General features: G+C 60.6%; 1 protein-coding gene across 1 annotated transcript in view; it reads left to right on the top strand.

Annotated features, from left to right (window-relative positions):
• Window positions 1-23,104, top strand: part of HMCN2 (hemicentin 2) — a 152,902-nt gene extending 129,798 nt beyond the window's left edge. Inside the window, exons 71-98 of the mRNA XM_039507027.1 lie at window positions 560-696; window positions 1,109-1,250; window positions 1,744-1,891; window positions 2,392-2,519; window positions 2,830-2,986; window positions 3,282-3,403; window positions 3,804-3,968; window positions 4,089-4,196; window positions 4,471-4,605; window positions 5,260-5,394; window positions 6,256-6,446; window positions 7,179-7,392; window positions 8,223-8,369; window positions 8,577-8,767; window positions 9,455-9,536; window positions 10,235-10,504; window positions 12,583-12,732; window positions 14,056-14,193; window positions 15,367-15,488; window positions 15,675-15,912; window positions 16,182-16,244; window positions 16,937-17,059; window positions 17,729-17,863; window positions 18,283-18,411; window positions 19,098-19,418; window positions 20,053-20,172; window positions 20,950-21,076; window positions 21,466-23,104. Of these exons, the coding sequence (XP_039362961.1) occupies window positions 560-696; window positions 1,109-1,250; window positions 1,744-1,891; window positions 2,392-2,519; window positions 2,830-2,986; window positions 3,282-3,403; window positions 3,804-3,968; window positions 4,089-4,196; window positions 4,471-4,605; window positions 5,260-5,394; window positions 6,256-6,446; window positions 7,179-7,392; window positions 8,223-8,369; window positions 8,577-8,767; window positions 9,455-9,536; window positions 10,235-10,504; window positions 12,583-12,732; window positions 14,056-14,193; window positions 15,367-15,488; window positions 15,675-15,912; window positions 16,182-16,244; window positions 16,937-17,059; window positions 17,729-17,863; window positions 18,283-18,411; window positions 19,098-19,418; window positions 20,053-20,172; window positions 20,950-21,076; window positions 21,466-21,802 (4,475 nt within the window). The 3' untranslated portion in view covers window positions 21,803-23,104. The remainder of the gene's footprint in view (window positions 1-559; window positions 697-1,108; window positions 1,251-1,743; window positions 1,892-2,391; window positions 2,520-2,829; window positions 2,987-3,281; window positions 3,404-3,803; window positions 3,969-4,088; window positions 4,197-4,470; window positions 4,606-5,259; window positions 5,395-6,255; window positions 6,447-7,178; window positions 7,393-8,222; window positions 8,370-8,576; window positions 8,768-9,454; window positions 9,537-10,234; window positions 10,505-12,582; window positions 12,733-14,055; window positions 14,194-15,366; window positions 15,489-15,674; window positions 15,913-16,181; window positions 16,245-16,936; window positions 17,060-17,728; window positions 17,864-18,282; window positions 18,412-19,097; window positions 19,419-20,052; window positions 20,173-20,949; window positions 21,077-21,465) is intronic.

The raw sequence follows: 23,104 nt of genomic DNA on the forward strand, positions 1-23,104 counted from the left end.
GCTGAGCTCACCCTGCTGGCTTCCCTTTGCCCAGGGAAGGGAGCGGATGGTGCCCCCAGAGGGAATGCGCCACGGGGAAGGGGTTGGGGTGACTGGCATGAACTGCAGGGTTGGTATCAATCTCCACCATGCAGCAACCTTGGTGGGTCCCGGTAAAGCACCACTGGAAAGCAGCTGTGTGCAGGCAGGACCACGGGCCTAGACGTCTCCTGGAACTGGGGTGTTGGGGGACGTCCTGCACTCTCCTCTGGTGGGAGCCTTTCAGGGTCGTAGCTGAGCCCACAGGTCCTGGCCCTCTCCTGTGCCCACCCTTCTGGAACAGCGAGGTGGAAGGGAGAAGGGGGATGTAAGTGCCTTCCCTGTGAGCCTGGGGCTGGGTGACAGAGCAAGCAGGGTTAGTGCAAAGCAGAGCAGCGAGGGTTGGGGCATTTCTCGGGCGTTGGCTGGTCAGTGGGAGTTACCGTTTGGGGACGGCGCTCTCTCTCCGGCGCTCCCAGCTGCTCCTGGGCGCGATTCCCCTTCAGCACGTGCCTGACCCCTTTGGCTTGCATCCCCGCAGCGCCTGCAAACGTTCGGGACTCCAGTGAGACGCGCTCCGTCACCACGCTGGCCGGCGGGCAGCTTTCCCTGGAGTGCCCTGCAGACACTGACCCGCCGCCCCACATCGAGTGGCACCGAGGGGGATCCCTGCTGCAGGTGTGTAGCTGGGGTGTCCGCTGCTGCCGAACGTACCAGGCTGGGCGTGCGTGGCAAGGGGGTTAGAGGGAGGGGCTGGCATCTCAGCAAGGTGGCGCTGACTCCCCAGACCACATCAGGGCCCGAGAGATCCCCTCCCACTCTCAGTGGCTCAGCCAATGCACCAGCTGGCTTCCTGTCACTGCATGGCAGGGGACCGGAGCTCCTGCCCTGGGGATCCCTGCCCGGTACGTGGGTCCCTTTGATCAGCAGCCCCCGGCACAGCTCAGCTCTGGCCGCTCGGTGCTGCAGATGCTGCCTCTGGGATATTGAAGCAAGGCCACCGGGCTCGTTATGCGTGAAGCCGGCGGTCAGATGCGCATCGAGGTCTGGCGGCGCTGCTGATGGGGTGTTTGTCTCTGGGTGCTGGCAGGAGGATGCCCGCGTGCGGTTTCTGGCCCAGGGGCGTTTCCTTCAGATCCAGGCCTTGGGAGTGCCTGACAGCGGAGAATACAGCTGCACAGCGAGCAACGCGCTGGGGAGAACCAGCCTGAACTTCCACGTGGAGATCCAGAGTGAGCAGAGCTCCGGGGCCGCTGGGGAGGTGTGAGTCCCCCGCTCAGATCCTCCAGCACACTCAGTTGCTGGGGCTCCCTTGCGGTCAGCAGAGCTGGGCTGACTCAGACACTCTGGCCCTCGCTTCCCTTCCCAGAGTTGGGTTGGTGGGATGCGCCATCACCCCGAAAGCAGAAGGGTGGGCGGGCTCTTGGGAGTCCCTCCGTTTACACACCTCATTGAATTGGCTTGGTTAATTGGTAGGAACCAATCCCCGTGCAGCATGTTCTGTCCACGCGCTGTCCGCCTTCGACCTGCTCGTTACCTCAGCTTTCCATTCCCGGCTTACCTTGTCCATTGTCGTTATCTTGTTCTCGTCAATGGTTCCCCGGCTGTTCCCGCCCCGGGCCTTGGCCAGCTCTGAGAGTCCGTCTCGCCGCTCACTGGCCCCAGGTTCTCTTACTGTTATTTTCCAATGCCCGTATCCCACCTCCGGTGATGTTTTGGTTGCAGCTGCCCCTGTGATAAAGCCGGGCCCCTTGGCCGTGAGCGCCACTGTGAACGCGTCAGCTCTGCTGCCCTGCGAGTCGGAGGGGCGGCCCACGCCCCAGCGCACGTGGAGGAAGGATGGCCTGCTCCTGCTGCCTGCTGGGAACCCCAGGTACGCGGGGCCAGGGGCCAGGGCCGTTCCGCAGCCGCGCTCGCCCAGGTGTTTGAAACTGGCCGTGGGAAAGCAGCCGCTTCCCGTCTGTTTTGTCCCTGGAGCCTCAGCACAGCCCAGTGAGCTCAGGTTTGTAACCGGGCTGCTACGCGGGCCAGGCCCCTTGCAAACAGTGAGGAACGGAGCCTCGCAGGCACCCACGTTTATTACCCCCACTGTACAGCTGGGCGAGCCGCGGCAAGGGGAGATGAGGTGACTTGCCCAAGATCCCATGGCAGGTCAGTGGCCAAGCTGTGAACAGAGCCCGGGCGCCCTGACACCCTGCGTGGACCACTCCTCTGCGCCGGTGGCCACCTCTGGGCCTTACGATGGCTCTGGTCTGCTGGCAAGTGTTCTCCTCTCCTCAGTGCCTGTTTCCCTATTTGTCTGCTGCTTTCTGTCAACGAGGCATTAAACCAAACTGGCCGGTGGCCTGATGGACTCACCTTCCCTCCCCTCAGATTGGAGCTCCTGTCAGACGGCTCCCTGAGAATAAACCCAGTTCAGGTCCAGGACACGGGACGTTACCTCTGCGTGGCATCAAGCCCTGCTGGGTCTGACCGACGAGGCCTGGACCTCCGAGTCTTAGGTAAGGGGAGCGTGAGGAGGGAAGGGACTAACCTGGGCGTGAGGCAGGCCCCTAGGAGCCCGGCGTGCAGGGTTCGCATCCAGCCACGCTGCATGGATCTCAGACAGCCTCTGCTCTGGATACCACCATCTCCTTTTTCCTATACGTGCCGGCGTCCCCTCTCCTTTGTTCCAAGGGGTCCCTCTGCCTCCTGCTGGACTGGCCCAAGCCAAGGCGCTCGCCCCCCATTAATGCCCCCTCCCTCCAGCAATGCCTCTAGCTGGTTGGAATCCGCTCCTGAACCGATTGCGTCTGTCTCTGCTCCTCGCAGTCCCTCCTGCCATCGCTCCGGGGCCCTCCAACCTCACCCTGACGGCCCACAGCCCGGCCTCGCTCGCTTGCCAAGCCGCTGGCCTCCCCAAACCCCACGTGACGTGGAAGAAAAACGGGCACCTCCTGAATGTGGACCTTCCGCGGAGCCCATACAGGTACCGGCGCTGTCCTTGCCGTGCATGCCGCAGGCGGGGTGGGTTGCTCGGGGAAGTGTGCAGCTGCCTTTTGTAGAGCGCGTCAGGTCCAGTGGCTGGTTCTGCTGCCCTGTGGTTCACTTGCTATGCTGCTTCTGCCCTTGTACCCTAGCTCCGCGCTGCACACAGCTGACCCCGGCCCTCTCTGTCCTGGGGGCCGCTGCGATCGGGTGCTGGGGGCCATTTCTGAGCTTAGTGGGGCAGGGTCTGGTCTTATGTGTGTGACCCCCCCTCACCCATGCACTCTGTGTCCCAGGTTACTGTCCTCTGGCTCCTTGCTGATTGCCAGCCCCAGCCTCCAGGACACGGCGCAGTTTGAGTGCATCGTAACGAACCCCGCAGGAGAGGCTCGCAGGCTCATTGCAGTCGCCGTGCATGGTGAGTGGCCCTCGGACATGCAGTGGTCTCACCTGGGGACGGGCTTTCTGAGCTCTTTCCATTTCCCAAAGCGCAAATAGCTGACTGAGCTCCAGCCAGTGCTTTTCCTGCACTGACGTCCTGGCTGGAGCCCCGGTTACAGCAAACACTGAGCCGTGTTCTCTGGGCGAGCAGCCTGGGTGAGCCTGCGTGGGGAGCGCATGCATGCGCCTTGGTCCTGCAGCAGACGGCAGTTCATGCTTTTAGCTCTGGAGGTCCCCGGTTCAGTCCCTGGTGTGTCGGCCAAGATGGCGGCTGTCACGCATGCTTCCCGGAGCCTCGACTCCGTGCCTAGAGGGGAGAGTCCGGCTCCTGTGCTTCGCTGCACAGCCCTGCTCACCTTGACTCTCGCCCTTTGCAGTCCCTCCCACGATTGCCGACGACCACACCGACTTCACAGCTCCCAGGATGTCCCCAGCGGTTCTGACCTGCTACGCCTCTGGGGTGCCGGCACCAGCTGTGTCCTGGAGCAAAGATGGAGCCCAGCTGGGAAACCGAGGCAGTGGCTATCGCGTCTCGCCGACAGGTAGCAGCAGCACCATCCCGTACATGAGTGTGTCAGCGGGGGGAGGGCAGCACACTCACCACACAAGAGGGGGCACTATTCACCTCCCCCCTCCATTACTTACTGCTCCTGTGTTCCCAGGTGCTTTGGAAATCAGCCGTGCTCTGCCGATTCACGCCGGGCGCTACACATGCACGGCAAGGAACGCCGCTGGCGTGGCACACAAGCATCTCCTCCTGACAGTGGAAGGTACCCGGAGCTGCCAAGGCCACTTCAGGCTGGGGGAAGGAGGCGAGCACCAGCACCAGCCCCAGAGAGGGAGGGTGGGAGGCGGAGAGGCCTGCGAGAGAGCGCTCCATCTGTCGGGACCGTGAAGGGGCATTCGGGAGTAGCCTGGCTTCCTGGACCTCTCCAGGTTCCGGGAGGCTGGGTGCTGACCATAGAGCCCTGGAGGCTGGGAAAGCAGCCAGCTTGTACTCTGTGAAGGAGCCGGCTCAGGCACCGTTCCCCTTCTTGGTTGCAGAGGCCTCGGTGGTGAAGCCCCTGCCCAGCATGGTGCAGGTGCGGGTCAATGCTGGTGTGATCTTGCCCTGCGAGGTGTCTGGGATCCCCCGCCCGGTGGTCACGTGGCAGAAGGAAGGGATGAGTATCCCAGCAGGTGAGCAGCTAACCCAGCCGAGCCCAGCACTGCCACGCCGGTCACTGCAGCAGCCGGTCCACCACAGCAAAGCCCCTGGGAGGGGCTGGTGATGCTACTGGAACTTGGCACCCCGAGCGCTGCCGGGGGTGGCAGTGGCTTGGGCGAAAAACTATCTCAGGAACTTCCAAATCCCCCATCCCCTCCTGCCCTAGATCCCCATTTCCCACAGACCCTCTCCTGGCTGCAGCGCCGGGAGGCACATTGCTTGGTAGCCCTGTGCACCCCAGCACGGTGTCCGAGGGCACCAGGGGGCACCCTCAGTCAGTTCAGCGGGAAATCAGGACAGCTGGTGATCCTGAAATACTCCTTGGCACATGTAAGGAGACATTCACCCAGGTGTCCTTGCTAAACGCCACCTAGAGTCATTCCACTCTGCCTCCACCTGCCACTTCGGAGGCGCCGGTGGGTTCTTCACTTCCTGAGCTAAGCTGTTGTGTGCTGCCTCGGAGGAGGCTGCATGTGATGTGTGGAGGAAGCAGGCCCTGCGTAGTCTGGCAGTCAGTCACTAATGCGCTTGGGCCGGGGTGGCCTGGCCAGCGGCCGGCCTTCCTGCTATTGCTCTTCATTTCTGCCACATCCCTTTTCTCTCTGATCTTTGTTTCCTGGTGGCAGGAGCCGGTGTCAAGGTGCTCCCCAATGGGCATCTGCATCTGTCCCGGGCCTCTGTGGAGGATGCTGGGGTTTACCTGTGTGTGGCTCAGAACCCCTCGGGCACAGCGCTGGGGAAAACCAGACTGATCGTGCAAGGTAGGAGCAGGAACGGGGACCCACGCCTCGGCACAAACCCAGAGCCGCATGTGAAACCCAGGGGGCTGTGCGTTATCCCACAGCATGTGCTCTCCTGTTCCCTGGGCCTGGCCGGAATGTCCTGCCTGGCCTGGGGAGGTGGCGAGTATCTGTTATAAAACCTCCATAGGGGGCCCAGGACCCAGTGTGTTTCCCAGCTTGATGTGGGATGCAGGGGTGGGCAGCAGAGCTTGGTCACCATTCTGGTCCCCTACCGGTGTTGGACAAGGAACACTCTCCAGCTTTCCTGTGCTCGGAGAAGACGGCAGTGTGGCTGGATTGCGCTGTCTCCAAACCAGCGCCTGGGAGCCGAGTGTCACAACTAGCTGTTACTAGAGATGGGCTGAGCTGCAGCATTTGGGAGCTGGATCCAAATTTCCCCCAAGCACCCAGGGTGTTCAGGGCTGGGTCTGAGGTAGCACAGGGGCCTGCCGGAAATGTAGAGCCTGGATCTGGGTGCAAAGCCAGGTGGTGTTTGGATCTGACGCTCTGCCTTGTGCCCTGTCCGCTCTTGTGCTGCATTCGTCTCCGTGCACCGTGAGGGAGAGCAGGGGGAGGCGGGAGGGGTTTGGCAGCACGCAGGGGCAGAGGGTAACAGGAGCACCGTGCAGGGTGGCTAGGCTGGGGTGGGGTGATGTTCCAGCATCTTCATTCACCAGGGGCTGGGCTGGCATCTCACTGCAGGGCACTTCTGCAAACTCAGTTGTTCAGTCAAAGCTGGATCACGCCTGGCATTCACTGGGAAGTAGCTGTGGGAGGGGAACCCTGTCTGCTGAAATCAGATGAGGGATCCTTTGCCTTCCATTCTCTGTTTTTTCCCAGTGCCCCCAGTCATTGAGGCCAGCCGGCCACAGCTGTCCATCCTGGAGGGCTCACAAGTTCTCCTGCCCTGTGCAGCTCGGGGAATCCCTGAGCCCAGACTCACCTGGTCCAAAGACGGGGTCCCGGTGCCAGGGAGGGAGGGGAAATTCACCTTACTGCCGTCTGGGGCGCTGATGGTGAAGGACTCCCAGGTAAGCAACCCAAGGGGGCAGTGTGTTTTCTGGTTTATCTGGTGCACGTCCCATTTACTTCTCTGGGTCTGGACTAGCTGCAGGCGTGATAGTAAAGGGAGCATCTGGAGAAGGGATCTGGGGAAGAAGTGGCCTCTCAGTGTCACCCTGGGCTGACAGACGACACACCCAGTGGCTCTTGTACTCTTGGGCTGGGGGGGCTGCAGGAGAGGGAGGGGAAGCCTGGTCCCACTTAATAGTGACTCCCACTGGCTGATTTCAGGACCTGCAGTCAATGGCCTCTGAGCTTTCTGCCCAGTCGCCTTTGGCACCAGGTGGATCTGCCTGGGGCTGTGCGTGTGTTTGGGGGGATGTTGATTACACAGGTCCTGCCAAGAGAAAAATTAATTTTGAAAACCAAGCACTGAATCAATCTGTGCACAAACACCACTCGAGGATGAGCCTAGCAGAGCTCTGCCCTGCTCCCTGTCCCTAGCATGGTCCCCGCACTGAGGCAGGGAGAGCAGGAACTGGCTGGACCCCTGACGTGCCCACGTACCCCCAGGGAAATCTCAGCTGGCTGAGTACTCTCGGGATCCTGAGGAGTGCAAAGGACCCAGCTCAGAGTGGAGGATCAGCCCATTGGCTGGAATGAAAAAGCACTCAGAATCCTTTGGGCTCGGTTCATTTGTGGGTGCAGTGCCTCTCCCCAGGGGTGTCCCACTGACTCGCTCGAACCTTCCCCCCTTGCAGGGTGGGGATGCCGGGACGTACACCTGCACTGCAGAAAACTCTGCTGGGAAAGCCACGCTGCAGCTCCAGCTCGCCGTCCACGTCCCTCCCACCTTCACAGAGCAGCCCAGGGACTGGACGCTGAACAGGGGTGAGGGGCTGATACTTGGCTGTGTGGCGAAGGGGAACCCGATGCCCCGCATCACCTGGACGCTCAACAACAAACCGGTCAGAGGTGAGCTGGGCCAACTCTGCCACAGGAGCGGTGGGGGCTGGCGTGGAGGGAGGGGGGTTGGGTTGGGGGAGGCAGAGAAAGAAGGCGCGAGACCCCATGTGGTGGGAGGGGTAAGAGCCGGTGAACTAAAGGAGCATGACTGGGGGGCTGCACTGGGGTCTCTTAGAAAAGGCCCCAGAGATCCTGGTAGCAGGGTGCAGACCTAGCTGTAGGTTATTGTGCAGGGCTGTGTGTGGGAGTGATTAGAGCAGGGAGTCGGGGCTCCTGGGTTTTAGTCCGGGTTCTGACACCGGCTCTGTCTGAGTCACGTGACTTCTCCCCACCTGTGACACAGGGCTAAGAAAACCCACTTCACGGGGGGGCAAGTCGCAAGACTTAATTAGCGCGTCTTCCTACCGCCCTGGGGGCTCGCTCAGCGAGAGGCAGTGGAGAGGGACGTGCTGCTATTTTTAGCGCGTCTTCCTGCCGCCCTGGGGGCTCGCTCAGCGAGAGGCGGTGGAGAGGGACGTCCCCGGTGAGGCTGCCCTAAGAAGAAGGTTCTGAATAAGTGGGAAGTGTGGCCATGTTGTCCAGGTCCTGCCGTTCCTGCTGGGAAGTGAGGGGATCAGCCCTGGTCTGTGTCGCTCACTTCCCCCCAGGAGCAGAAGGGAGAGCTGGACTCCAGGGTATGGGCTGGGGGCCTTCCAGCCCCTTCCCCATTCACCTCTTGGTCCCCAAGGGCTTGGCGTGGCTGAGTGGGCAGGTCCCTGCATGCTCCATGGTACCATGCACTGGGGAGCTGTCTCCAGTGTCTGCCCGCCAAACCCTCCCGTGTGGCTTCCCTTTGGCAGCGGGCATCTGGGAGCAGAGCGGGCAGAGCACCCTGCAGAGAGAGGCCGTCACCAAGGAGGACACTGGCACCTACGCCTGCGTGGCCGAGAACGGCGTGGGCAGCATCAAGGCCGTCGCGTTCGTCTATGTGAAAGGTACCTTGGCAGGTGGGGGCGGCTCGCTCATGGAGCGCTGAGAGGAGGGGGTCTGGTCTCGGCCTGAAACAGCCCCTCTGTGGTCAGCAGACCCCCCTGCAGCCACACCCGCGTCACAGAGACCAGAGCCTGGCCTGGTGTCTGAAGGCCCTGGCCGTTCCGGGAGCGCATAGCCAGGCCGAGCAGGACTTTTCTCTCTAACCCATTCTCCTTCCCCAGAGGCTCCGGTCCTCCGTGGCGAAGTCAGTGCCTACCAGGTGGAGCCCCTGGGGGGCAACGCCCTCCTGAACTGCGAAGCCCACAGCGACCCTGCCCCCGTTATCCACTGGAATAAAAACGGGCTCCCGGTGCTGGGCAGCCCCCACCTACGCCAGCTCCAGAACGGCTCGCTGGCCATCTATGGGACGGTGGTGAGTCCCGGTCCCGGCACTGGCTCCCTGCAGACAGGGGGCTGAGGACTGCAGGGGTGTGTGAGGAGGAGCTTGGGTGTCTTCCCTTTTCTCTCGCTTCATTTGTGCTGCCAGATTTTTCCTTCCCTCCTTTGAGTCTCGTGGCTGGAGTGGATTGGAGCCGGGGCTAGCGAAAACTTGGCATGCTCTGCATAGGGGAGAAGCTGCCTGGGGACGAGCAGGGTCAGCCACAGGGCTGGGATCTCTGGACCCGTTCACCCAGCGGAGGTGTACTCGGGAAGTAACTTCTCCCTCTGAGGAACTAGCGCACTGATTTCTTCGCTGGGCCGGCCTCCTCTTTTGTCGCTGGGGGTCATGACAGGAGCTAAAGAAATTCTTCACTCTCTACCCTAACTCAGAACAGAAGCATCCTCTGTGAGGAGGGGCCGGCAGATAAGGCCCAGGTTGATCTGGCATCTGTCACTCAAGGGGACCCTGGAGAGGCCCTAGGTCCGGCTCTGCCGTGCTCCATCTGCAGAGGCCGGATGGGGCATTGCGTGTTGGTCACCAGTTTGTATTAAAGATGAAGGGGCTTCAAGTCTGCCCGATGTTAAGCTAATTAGCTGCGCCCCTTGGACTCCTGGGAAGTCGTCAGTGCAGCCCTGCCTTGAGCAAGGTAGGTGATGCGTCTGCTTTCCCTCCTCCCAGAGCGACGACGCGGGGCGTTACAAGTGCGTGGCGGAGAACGAGGTGGGCACGGTGGAGAAGGTGGTCACCCTCACCCTGCGGAGTGAGTGTCTGTCCGCATTGGCCGCCTCGGTAGTTTAGTCTCATGGATGGTGTCGCCCTCATGCCTGCGGGGGGCGGAGGGGGGTGGTTGGTGTGCAGGGGAAATGGCCGAACTGGGTGTATCCTGCTTGATCAGTTCCCTGCCATTGCCCCAGTCCCTCCTGTTCTCTGCCTCTGGCACACAGTGACAGTCTGCTGAGGCCTGACAGGCGTTGGTCCAATTCCAGCTGTTGGGTAAAGTGCACCGGTGCTTGGTGGTGCAGGGGCCGGGGATCTACGGGAGGTCAGACACGATGACCAGCTGTCCCTTCTGGCCTTAGACTCTCTGACTCAGGAACTCTCCTCAGGATGTGGGCAGAGGACTGAGATCAAGAAGGAAAAATGACCGAGCTGTCTGGCAGCCCCATTGAGGGCGAGGATCAGCCCCATAGAATCCCCTGGGGCCTCAGAAATCCAGTGTGACTGTGTGTGAACGTCTCTCTTGGAAGAGTCCGGGTTACATCTGAGAGAGACGCTAGTGACTGACCGGAAGCCCCTCAGAATAATTACGGGTGGAGCTACCCCACCTCCTCTGAACTCGGGGGCAATTCAGAGCTGGATGTCAGAACGGCTGTATCGGTCTCAGCTCCCCTGAGCACACACGGACTCTGCCGGGCGTCGGGTGCCGCACTGACCGGGTGGTTCCCCCCTTGTGTCTAGGTGCCCCTGTGTTTAGTGTGAAACCTCAAGAGGTGGCTGTGAGTGCTGGGGAGAGGGTGGTGCTGCACTGCCAGGCCACGGGAGAGCCAGCCCCCACAGTGGAGTGGACCCGGGAAGAGAAACCCCTCCAGGAGAACCACCGAGTCCAGATCCTAGCCAACTCCACGCTGCTCATCAGCGCCGTGGAGGAGACGGACACGGGGCTGTACCAGTGTGTTGCACGCAATCTGATGGGCTCCTCCGTCGTCCAGGCCTTCCTGAGGATGCGAGGTGCGTGCCCCAGGGGCCGGAGATCCTGCGTGAAACGGGGGAGCCTTTTAGTGCCCTCTACCCTCTCCTAGGGTGACCAGACAGCAAATGTGAAAAATCAGGATGGGAGTGGGGGGTAATAGGAGCCTATATAAGAAAAAGACCCAAAAATCGGGACCGTCTTTATAAAATCGGGACATCTGGTCACCCTACCCTCTCCGCACTCCGCAGGGCAGGACTGGTCGCTGGGAAGGCAGCATGGCTGGAGGGGGCTGAGCAAATAGGGTTTACAGCCAATATGATTCTGTCTCCCCCTCCTGCCCTAATGGACGGGCACTGGCCAAGCTGGGGCAGTTGGTCCAGATGCTCTCTGCCCTGGGGAGGGGGCTATGGCCAGCACCCCTGCTCCTGCGTCCACCCGCCCCCTCAGTCCGGCAGCAAGGCCTGCGCGGGGGAGGATGTGGCGGTGGAGCTGTGCTCACCCATCAGTACCCTGGTACGAAGCGCAGCTCTGAGAGGTGCCTCTCCCGCTGTGCGTGCTGGGGGCAGGCTCCGGCCTGTGGGAAGGGAGCTCCCTGACCTGGTTTCTCTTGGCCTGTCTAGGGTTTTTACACAGGATTTTTATCAGCAGGGAGCTGTAATGTGTGTGTAGCATTTGTAAATGTGTATGGAGGGCCCTGTGCCCCGCCGAGTGCTCCCATGAGAACACAGATGCTAATAGCAGGGGCCTTTGTCTATCAAGTGGGTTCGCCATTTCCCAAACTGGGGCGATGGGCCATCGAGGCGAGTCTCTTATCTCCAGCAGTGGCCAATCCTCGATGCATAAGACGGAAGGAATATTCCACCCCACCTCCTTTGCAAACACAATAAAGCAGCTGGGGTGGGAAGGAAGTTCCTGGTTCCATCTGCTGACTGGTGAAGCGTTAGGACTCACAGGGGTGCTGCTGCACCAGCCCTTACCCTGGATACCCTGTCTGGTGTAACACAGGCATTATGCTTATTCCTAGAAATAGCTAATATGCTCCCTCTGTAGCATCCTGCAGCGCTGAGTTGCACAGGTTAACGATGTGCTGTGTCACAATGTACTTCCCTATCTATCTGTTTTAAACCATGTTGCCTTTTAATTTCATTGGTTCTTTTCCCCCCTTGTCCTGTACTGTGGAATGGCACCGAGAGGTGGGACAAAGGACCTCTGTGCCTCTCTTTGGTTTATATCCTGCTGCCACCTCTCCCCATACTCTTCTCCTTTGCAAGCAAATAGCCCTGCAGTGGAGCTGAGGGAATCGTGAAGCTGAATTTAAGCCCCTGTGCCACGACGCTGCAATGACGGCTTGCATCCTCGGCTCCTCCACCCCACAGCAGGCTGGTTATTCCCATTTGAGTTTGACTGAATCTGTCCGGAGTGATTTGATTCTTTTGTCTCGGGAGACCTGCTAAATGCCCAGGCCCGGTGATTTCTGCTTTTTCTTGGTGAACCGACTGAAGAGCCAGATGAGACAGTCATGCGATTAGGCAGAGGAAGTATGTTGCCGGTGCATCCGTCTGATTAGCAGTAATAGGGGTGCCGTGGCACTGCCCAGACGCTTTACAGGAAGAGCAAATGAAACACACTGCAGAGAGAAACCCAGGCCAGAGATGGTCGTGTGCAGCACGGAGAGCAGACTGAATGGGACTGTGTGCGACCGTGCGTGTGGCCATGCATGTGTATTAGTCTGTGGGCAGACGTGCAAGGATGTGTGTGCGGGACCAAGGGTGTGGCGTGTATACAGCTCATCCAGATTAGTCCTATGGAACTGTGAACCCCAGTTGCCCTAGGAGACGTCGCCCCTTGCTCCAACAGTGACAAATGAACGCTGGCCTGATCTGTGCCCGGCAGCTGGTGCAGCAGTGTATTGCAGCAAGGGGCAGAGGGCTCCTGCAGGCCAGGCTCAGGCTGCCCGTGGTAGCTGGGCACTGGAAATGAAGCGGTGCAGGAGGGGAGATGGGGATTAATGCCTCGCCGGCCAAGTGGGCCCTCTGCCCGCCGGCTTGGGTCTCGCTGTGCAAAGAGATTTAGTGTGGGTCTCCCCCCTCATTCTGCCTTGTCCCCCTTCCCTCAGGAGAGCCCCTCAGAGTCCGGGGCAGTCTGATCGGCATCATTAATGACCAAGAATTTGGCATTGCCTCTCTGAACGCCAGCGTGATGGAGGATCCCCGCTCTGGCACGGCCACCATACGGAGCAGCATCGGGAATATCCCACCAGCTGTCGGTGTGTGATGCCCCGGGGATACGTCTTGTGTCAGTTACACCTACTACCTGGCCAAGTAAATGGCTAGAAGCCGGATGTAAATCTGGGTGAAATACCCACTGCACAGTGCACTTGCCTGTACCGGGAGTGGCGCAGAGCGACTTAGCCGGTAGTTCTTTACCCGCTCTAGTGGGCTGTAGTGGATAAATGCTGCCGTTCCCACTCGTACACATATGTAGCCAGTTGTCTGTTCCCTGGCTAGATAATCCACCCCAGGTTTTAGGGAGACCCTCTAGTAGCCCAAACTGTGTTTAGGCTGGGAGCTGGAGGGGGGGTGACTTGTGGGGGAGGAATAGCTCAGTGGTTTGAGCTTTGGCCTGTTAAACCCAGAATTGTGAGTTCAATCCTTGAGGGGGCCATTTAGGGAACTCGGGTAAAAATCTGCCTGGGGATTGGTCCTGCTTTGAGCAGGGGGTTGGACTAGATGACCTCCTGAGGGCCCTTCCAACCCTGATATTCTATGATGACAGTCTGTAAGTGCCTACTTGGGGAACAAGTATTTAATAGTGGGCTTCTCAATCTAGCAGAGGAAAGTATCACACGAGCCAATGGCTGGAAGTTGAAGCTAGACAAATTCAGGCTGGAAATCAGGTGTAAATTGTTAACAGGGAGAGTAATTAATCATTGGAACAATTTCCCAAGGCTCCTGGTGGATTCTCCATCACAGCCCATTTTTAAATCAAGACAGGAGGTTTCTCTAAAAGATCTGCTCTAGGAGTTATTTGGAGGCATTCGCTGGTCTAGGTCAGACTAGATCACAATGGTCCCTTCTGGCCTTGGGATCTAAGTTTCCGATTCCCCTGGTGGGTTCCTTGGGTGCTGTTGGGGAGGGAGCTGTTCCTAACAAGGGTTCCTGGAAGGGATCTGGGGGCTGATTTATGGGGGAGCCTATCCCAGCACAGAGAGGCCTCATGCCTTGGTATGAGAAGCTCTGAGCTCCCTCTTTGGAGCACAGGGCTAGCAGGCAGGAACTCCTGAGTGCTCACCCAGCTACAGACGGGAGTCCCCCATGTGAGCAGAACAGGGTTAGTACCTCCCTGGGATGAATGGCTCCAGACTGTTTGGAGCTGGGAATGCCATGCTGGAGTAGGATCATGATTCTGATTCTGCTGCCCCAGTAAGGACCTTTGACCACATTTAATTGCTAAGGCCAGTGTGACCAATGCACTGGGTGGGGAGCTGGCTGGGATTTTGGGGCGCCTCTCCCCAGAGCGCACAGCTACTCCTCAGGAGAGCCCTGACTGAGATGGGACTGACCCTCGTGCCCTTCCCCACACCTCCCAGGGCCGCTGATGAGAGTCCTGGTCACCATCATTGCTCCAATCTACTGGTCCTTTGCACATCAGAGTGGTAGCGCCAGGAACGGCTTCTCGCTGACCAGCGGTGTCTTCAGGCAGGAGTCGCAGGTGGAGTTTGCCACAGGTGAGGAGGCAGGCGTGTGTGTCCCGCTGAGAACCAAGGGAGGGCGGCAGAGATCATGGTGCAGGAGTCCGTGGGGGAGCCTTGTTGGTAAGGAGGTTCCCTTAGGGCTGGGTGGGGGTGTGGCATCAGTGGGGACAGATGGCCTGGAACAATGATCAGGGTGACGTCCGTGGCATATCTCAGTCAGCCAGGTATCACCCATAGCTCATAAGGAAGGTAGATTGGGGAAGGAAACCCTGCACTGCTCATTTCTCACCCGACAGGGTCAGATAATAATAATAAATACCTGCCTCTTATACAGGGTTGACATGAGTAGATCTCAAAGGAGGGCAGTATCATTATCCCCATTTTACAGCTGGGGAAACTGAGGCACAGAGGGGCAGTGGCTTGCCACGGTCACCCAGCAGGCCAGTGGCATTGAATCCAGGGCTCCTGAGTCCTATCCTCTAGGCTGCTTTGCAGGGAGTGCCTGGAGACAGCTTGGTGACCGCTGCATGCTGAGGCTGTGCCAACCGTTCACAGCAAAACCCAAGAGCCCAAGGAGTGCCGCCCGATTTCTGGTTTTGTTCTGAGCTCGCCGTCTCCACCGCGGTGCCTGAGGAGTCTGGGGTGGTGGCGCAGGGCTATGTCCCAGCCATCTCTGAGTGACCCACCTCTACCTTAGGGGACCGACTTGGGCTGAAATTTGTGGCTTCAACCCCACACTAGTGAAAACTGACCCATTGGCCTGAGTTCCATGTGGGGGCTCCAGGGAAACTCCGAGGGAAACGGGGCGTTCGGGGGCCAGGGATCTGGAGGGAATGGAATGAAGAGCTGTTTGCAGGGCTCCCAGCCAGGCGGGGCAGCTCATTTCAGCGTCAGGCCCACCGAGCCCTTCCGAAGAGCCAGCGCTGTGACGTGGGGTATTGCTGGGGTGGCCTGCAGTGCTCTGCAGGGAGCCTTGTGTCTGCGCAGCATGTTGTTGGAGTCAGAGACAAGCCTGAGCTGTAACTGCGGATGCAAATACTCCCAGGTTTAAAAGTTGGCCTCAAGATCTTGAAATTTGCTACTGGGCCCATCCACAGCCCAGCTGTGGGCCCTTTGCAGCCTGGCTCTGCCCCAGGTCTGTCTGAAATCATCGTGGGCTGGATCGTTAACTGGTGCGGACTCGCTGACCCCTGCTTGTCGCTGCAGGGGAGCTCCTCCGCATCACGCACGTCGCCCGAGGCCTGGACGCAGGCGGGGCGCTTCTCTTCGACATCGTGGTCAACGGGTTTGTGCCGGAGAGCATCGCTGAGGCTGCTGTGCTTTTCCAGGTCAGTAGGGAGCTCCGGGACACCGCCCTCGCCCCCTGGTTCTCTGCCCAGCAGCCCCGGCCTGCACCTTGGCAGTGCCTGCTCCTGTTCGCAATGGCACCCGATGGCACAACAGCAGGTCCCTCGTCCAGGGGAGTCTGGTGGGCCCCGGTCCCTGACTGTCCCATCTCCCTCTTTCCCTCCCAGGATTTCAGCGAGCGCTACGTGCAGACGGGGGCCGGGCAGCTGCATGTGGAGTCTGTGCAGAGCTATTTGCAGGACGGGCTCCCGGTTCAGATCCGCAGCAACCACAGCATAGAGTACGACGCTGCTGTGGGCCGGCAGCCCTCCCTGGTGCAGCACGTCCAGGCGAGGGCCGTCAAATCCTCCTTCAACCCGGCCTCGGAGGAGCTCCTCTTCCAGCTCAGCTCCTCCCTCCGCGCAGGTAACCGGGGAGCAGCCCGCAGTCTGTCTTCTCAGGGTGAGCGTTGCCCACCGAGAGCCCTGGAGTCAGAGTCCACGGGCTGGACGGCAGCAGGACAAGCTTCTCCCAGGCTGCCCTGCTCCCCAGGCGAGAGAGGGAGGCCGTTCCCCGTTGGCGTGCCTAGGAGCTGGCTCACGCTGTGCCGAGGGCTCCTGTCCCCCGTGCTCCCCACGAGCTCTGCCTCACTGAGGTGCTGACCGGGCTCTCTTGCCTTCTTGTCTTTGCCGCAGAGGCGAACGGAGAGCAGTGCCCGCAGGGGTTTGCACTGGGCCCGCAGCAGCTGTACTGCATAGGTAAGCGCCATTCCTGAGGGGTGGGCCATGTGCTCCCCACCGGCCGGGGCCCGTTCTCCATCCCCGCTCAACGCCAGGGCGTTTTCAGTGCCTGGTGACCCCAGGGGGGCCGCGGCTCTGTAATCCCCAGTGCGTTTAGACGTCTGCATGCTGCCTTTCACTGAGCTAGCGTGCCTGGCCACCCCAGTTCAATCCTGCCCGGCACCCGAGGGCCATACTGCGGGGCGGCTGGCCCGTCCCATTGCCCGCGCCCAGGCTGCTATTTTTAGCACACTAGCTGGCGCGTGTACGTCTACCCAGCACCGCCTGCTGTTGCACCTCCAGTTCCAGTGCAGCCATCCCCTCCCCCGGCTGCCGGAGGCACTGGGGGAGGTGGGCTGGTTCCAGGCTCCGGCCCCCCGTGGCCGGCAGAGGCAGTTACTAGGCAGGAGAGGTGCTGCATGGGGGCAGGAGGTCAGGTTGGAGCGCATGCTGCAGCTCTCCAGAGGCAGTTACCCAGGACATGGTTTCTGCTTCCCCGCTGCTCTGAGATGACCTCCGGGTCAGTAACCTCTGCTGAGGTGCCTGCTCCCCGGCCGTCTTGGCTTTGCCTGGCTCGATGCTGAGGGTGGGGGCAGCCGAGGTGTACATGGCACGTGCTACCCCAGGCTCTTGCTGGGAAGGGACGGTGACTCCTTTTCCCTGCCTCCCAGATCGGAACGAGTGTGCGGCTGCGAAGAGCCCTTGTTCCCATGCCTGCCACAACTCCGTGGGCAGCTTCTCCTGCACCTGTCCCGCTGGATACGCCTTGGCGCCGGATGGCAGGGAGTGCAGAGGTAAGGAAGGGGCTACTCTCCAGCTTCCCTCCCCCCACATTGGCCTGACCTCCCAGGGAAGCTGCAGGCCCAGGACAGGACAGCCTCTGGGTGTGAGCACAAGCAATTCGCCCTGTGCCCTCACAGCATGGGAGCAAGCGATCCCAGCCAGAAGGATCTCCGGAGCCTCCAGAAAGTGAGGGAGGGGATGCCCCCTTGGCCTTCTCCCCAGGGCGAGGACGGCCCCTTTCCCTAGGGATGGTGGGTGCCCCTGGGAACATCAGGAGGCTGGGGACAGGAGCACATGCAAGTCTGGCCCTGGGAGCTCCCTTGGGGAACATAGCAGGGGGCTGCCCCATAGACTACTCGATCCTTCTTCTCTGGACGTCTCGGGGGGAAAGAGACCCCCCCCTGCATGTTCAGCCCCCCCCCGCATGGGAATGGCTGTGCGCCCTGCTGGGCCAGAGGTCGAAGGGTGCGGTGGCTGGGGGTCAGGCGATGCTGTTTAGCAGCCCTGGGCAGTTTCAGCGATGCTGCCCAACAGGAAGGAGACTGGCAGGAGGCCTCCCTGCAGAGGGGAGGGCGGAGGGTTTCTCTTGGAGGAGGCCTGGGCCCAGCAGCCCCTCTGCTGCCAGGCTCCGTGGGCGAGGGGGGTGAGGCGGCTGCACTGGTGCTGGGCTCTCTCCGCAGATGTGGACGAGTGTGCGCAGGGCACCCACGCCTGCCGCCCGGAGCAGCAGTGTGCGAACCTGGCGGGGGCCTATCGGTGTCTGACGCGCTGCGGGGCTGGCTTCCGGCCGGCTCTGGACGGAGTGGGGTGTGAAGGTAACGGCCCCTGGGCTCTCCTGCCCGGCCCATGAGGAGGGAGGTTCCTCGGTGGACTCCACACGTCATCTGGCTTGTGCTCCTTCCTCAGGCTCTCCAGTGGGGCATTCCAGCTTGTGCCGGGGGCCTGATGGATGGCCCAGGGATGAGTCCTCCGCCTTGTGGGACAGGGGCAGCATCAGGGCCAGCTCTCCCTATCCTGGCCCCCTGGGCGCCCCCTTGGTGGAGAGGGGTCTCTCAGGGAGACCTGGATAGGCCCCATGCTCAGTACAGGGCAAAGCGGAGCAGGAGGCTGGACACAAGACAGGTCCCAGGCAGTGACAAGGGGTCAGTGATCTGGCGTCTCAGCCCATGATGCGCGTGGAGGGGCCATGGCTTTAGCTGCTGCGTGGGGACCTGTCCTCTCGTTCTCCCCACAGATCTGGACGAGTGCGCGGAGGGATCCCACGCCTGTCGCTACAACCAGATCTGTGAGAACATGCTCGGCGGGCACCGTTGCACGTGTCCCCGCGGTTACAGGACCCAGGGCATCGGCCGCCCCTGCTTGGGTAACACAGACCGGCCGGCCTTTGCCATGCAATGAGAAGGGGCAGCATTTCTGCTGGTTCGAGCCAGAGAGTGCGGGGGAGGGGGGGCGGGCGCAGGACTCCTGGGTTCAATTCCTGACTCTGATACTGACTCGCTCTGTGACGCTGGGCAAGTCCAGAGACGGGTCTCGACCCCCCCAGGTTGCTGCTGGAGTAACACAGCTAGTTCTCCTCTGCACCCCGGCACCTGTAGAGGGAGCCGCCTGCTCTCTCCCCCGCCCAGCGACAGCGCCCCCTGGTGAGAGCCGGGGGGAAGGAGAGTCGCTGGGGAGGCGGGTGTTTGGGTGGTGGGTGTGAATGCTTTGCGCTGTGCCTCGTCCCCTGCCCTTCACCGGAGGACCGTTCAGTAACCCTTACAAGCCCTCTGCGGTGCTGGGAAGGAAGACGTGTTCTCTTCACTTTGTAGGTGGGGATACTAAGCTGTGGGCTTGTTCAGGGTCACGCACACGTTAGTGGCAGAGCAGGCATAGAAACCCAGGCATCCTGCCTCCCAGTCCCCCCCGCTCTAACCAGGAGACAGCACTGCTTCCCCGAGCCGGGGAACAGAGCCCAGGAATCCCGGGTTCCTATTTCCTGCTCTAGCCGCTAGCCAGCGCTGCTTCCGCTGGGCTCTCGGACTCACCCTGGCTTTTCTCTCTCTTTATCAGACATAAACGAATGCCAGCAGGTACCTCCGCCATGTGCTTTCCAGTGCCGCAACCTCCAGGGCAGCTACAAATGCCTGTGCCCGCCTGGGGAGACCTTACGTGGGGATGGCAAGTCTTGCACTGGGCCGGAGAAGGCAGGAGGGAACGTGACGCATGTCAGCAACAGAGGAACCCGTCTGCAGTGGCTCAGACCGAGTGGCCGATCGCCCGGGGGAGGCTATTACACCTGGTTCTCCTTCGGCCAGTCTGGTAACGCCCTGAGCCCCAGCAGCCAGGCTCAGTGCCCGTCGGGATTCACCAGGCGCAATGGACTTTGCACTGGTAAGGCCACGTGCTGCTGGCCCTTGACACTCCAGAGAGGGGGAGCCTTGGAGCGATGCAGCCGGAACTGGCCCAACTCCAGCCCAGCTGGGGGGGCAACTGAAAGCTTGCGGCATCAGCTGGCTGCCTGGCGGGGGCAGGGATTGGTGCCGTCAATCCAGTGTCCCTGTTGCAAAAGCCACTGGTGCGAGCAGGCGCTTGTGTGCCGGCGTCAGCAGAGAGGCCAGGGGCTGACGGAAGGGTCATGCAGGCCCTAAAGGGACCAGCCTGTCTTATAACCCACTCTCCTCGCTCCTCCTTCCCCTCTTCCTCCCCGGCGTGCCAGCCGTTCTGTGGCTCTACCTGCTCCCCCATGGAATTGGTCTCTCCGAGGCCGAGGCCTTTGGTCCCCCGTGGGGCTGGAGTGGGGCTTCCCTGGGCCAGATCCCCCCCGGAGGGTGGGTGTAGGGGAGCGTTTGCCAGGGCCTTGCGCCTCTGCGGGGTTGATTCAGTGGCACAGTGCACCATGGTGGCTCTGCACTGAAGGCTCAGGGGCAGTGACATGCTGCACGTGGGGCTGGGGGTTGCCCCTCGGGGGGGGGGGCGCACAGCAGTGCACTGAATCTCTCCTCTCTCTCCCCCTCCCTTTACACAGACCTTGACGAATGTCAGGTGCGGAACCTGTGCCAACACGAGTGCCGGAACACCGAGGGCAGCTACCAGTGCTTGTGCCCGGCCGGCTACCGGCTGCTGCCCAATGGGAAAACCTGCCGGGGTCAGTGCGTGCGTGTGTCACTGTTCGGGAGTCTGTTACGAAGCGTGTGTGTGTCCGTCCATCCCTGCCACTTGGATACTGTAAACCCCAATCTCCTCCCTTTCTAAAGCCTGGATTTCACACCCGTCTCTTGCTGCTGCAGCAAAATCCCCACCCAACTGCCAGGCTCCCTGCAGTGCCTGCATTGGGGCTGCACTTTTCATCTCCCAAGCAAAGGGGCATAATTGTAGGGAAGTCAATGGAGCTATGCCAGGGCTGGATCTGGCCCATTAAATTCCTGTGCCTCACAATGGCGCCTTCAGCTTAGTATCGTTGCCACCAACTCATGGAGCAGGAAACAGAGGTGAGGTGACTTACCCAAGGGACACAGTGCATGGCAGTGGCAGAGCCAGGCTTAGGACTTCGTGGTTCCTATGCCTGGCCTCAGGCCACTAGCCCACAGGGCCATGGTCCTCCCGCCCCCTCTGCCAAGCCATTGCTTAGGAATGCGGCTATGTTGCTTCCTGGACCCGAGTGCAGTCTGGTCATGCACGGTCTGCTTTGGGGGCATGTTAGTCACGGGGCGGGTGCCTGCTGTCGGCAGACTCTGCAGCTCACCCGGCAGGTAAAATGGAGGCGCTTCAGTGCAACGGGCTCATGGAGAAAGCCCTTTGCTCTCCTGGGCACAGCTGCTCGCCTGAAGGCACGGAGGGGTGTGATACAGTGAGTAGAGTGTCCCAGCAGCAGAGCCCGGCCCCACTGTCTCTCCTCACTCCCCGGCTCCTCTCTCCTCTGCAGACATAGATGAATGTGCAGAGGGGAGGATTCAGTGCAGCCCGAACCAGCTGTGCTTTAACACGCGGGGAGGCTCCCAGTGCCTGGACACGCCCTGCCCCGCCGGCTACAGGAGAGGCTCCAGCCCAGGGTAAGGTGGGGGTGGGGATAGAAGTTCTTTTGGGGGGGGCGTACCCAAGCAGGGCAGCTGTTCCTCTCCTCCTGGCGGGAGCAACGCACCAACGCTCTTCTCTGCTCTGCTGCCAGGTTGTGGGGGTGGGCCGGTCCTGGGCACAGACTTGGTGCATTAATGATTACTTAGCACTCGGAAGAGGTGAAGTGCTGAGACTTGCCAAGTCTGACCCTTCCACACACACGTTTCCTGGTGGGGGAACTGAGGCACAGACTGGCTCAGTGACGTGTCCAGCGAGCCAGGCTTAGAACCCAGGAGTCCTGGCTGCCAGCCCTACGCTCAGACCCTGCGGCCTCTCCTCTGCGGAGCTGTGACCTCACCAACGTTCTCTGCCCGTTCTCGTGCAGAGTGTGCTTCCGCCGCAGCTCAGGAGGCCCCTTCACCCTGCAGTACGAGCTTCTCACGCTGCCCTTTGGCATCCCGGCCGGCCACGACGTTGTCCAGCTCACCGCCTCTTCCCAGGGGAGCCCCCTGCAGAACCGCACCGTCTTCACTCTGCTGGAACAGGACCCGGGCAGCCCCTTCGCTCTCCGGGACGAGAGAGGCCGGGGCGTTCTCTCCACGCTGCGCCCGCTCCACGCTGCCGGCATCTATCGGCTGAAGGTGCAGGCCCTGGCCCATGGCGAGCAGCGGGCATGGAGTGTCTTCCTCATCCTCATTTCCGTCTCACCCTACCCCTACTAACGGCAGCCAGGGGGCGCTGGGAATGGGCAGAGGAAGGGGGAAGGGGCTGATCCCATGCCCCAAGCCCCACCAGACATTGTCTCCTTCCCATCTGTGCCTGATTCCACCTCCCGGAGGGGGCATCAGCTCAGTCTGAGATGAGCTTCTCCCTTTGTCCCCTGTGTGTCTCCCTGGGATCCCCAAGCCCTGTTGCCTGCCATCAGCTCTGCCCTGCAAGAGGTTCCCCATGATCTGTAAAACTCCCCTCCCTTGGCTCCTCGCTAGGGTTGCCAACCCTCCTGGATTGTCCCGGAGTCTCCAGGAATTCAAGATTAATCTTTAATTTAAAGATTGTGTCATGTGATGAAGCCTCCAGCAGTACGTCCAACCAAAATTGGCAACCCTACTCCCAGCCCCTGTGGCTCAATCCCTTTGTGAGCTAAATTGCCTTGACCCCATGGAATGGTGCCGAGGCAGTTCGGAGGCCCCCGTAAATGCTGACCTCTCGTTGTCTGGACTTTGCACCCATCGCTTCTCCTACTAGCTCAGCAGAGCAGCATGTGCTTGAGGCACTGGTTCAGCCAGTGTCCTGCAGTGCTCTGCTGCGGTGGAGGGGTGAGGGGTGTAAACATCAGGTGCTATTGGCACTAGTCTCTTGCAACATGGGGCTGGCCTTGGGCCTGCTATCACATGCGGCTTTTAAGCAAACAGAGCTGCCTGCGTGGTCTTGAGGTCAATCAGAGCTGAGATACTGAAAACCTGGGAGGGGAAACTGCCAAGCGGCCGTTAGTCTCCTTGGCTTTTGGCTCTCGGGTGGCATCACGAAGCCTGTGACTCGCCTGAGATAGACACTGGAGACACCAGGCCATTACTGTTCTTTTCCATTTGTATCGGGGTAGCACCTAGAGACCCCATCTGAGATCACAGACCCGTTGCTCAAGGGTGGGAGAGGAAATGGAGACCCAGAGAGGTCACCAGCAGGTCAGTGCCCATAATCAGGAACAGAAACCCCGGTCTCCTGAGTCCCCATCCAGTGCCCTGTCCATGCATGGAGCGCTCAGGTGCGTACTCCCCGGAGAGCTGAGATGCACATTTCAGCCTTGCCAATAGTGCAGAGCTTTGCTAGCGTTGCACAGGTCCCGGAGCCATCTCGAGGCCAAGCACACACTGCGCAGTGCTAGGTGAGGCAGATGTTTAAGAAGCCACCGAGCTGATGTGGCAGAGCTGGGAAGGGAGTTCCAGGGCTGCAAGGTTTGTTGGTAACCACATATTAAAAGGTTAGTTCCCTCGTGTTCAGTCTTTGTTATAATCAAACTGGTTTCG

Source organism: Mauremys reevesii, linkage group 19, assembly GCF_016161935.1.
Source record: "Mauremys reevesii isolate NIE-2019 linkage group 19, ASM1616193v1, whole genome shotgun sequence".
Taxonomy (NCBI): Eukaryota; Metazoa; Chordata; order Testudines; family Geoemydidae; genus Mauremys; species Mauremys reevesii.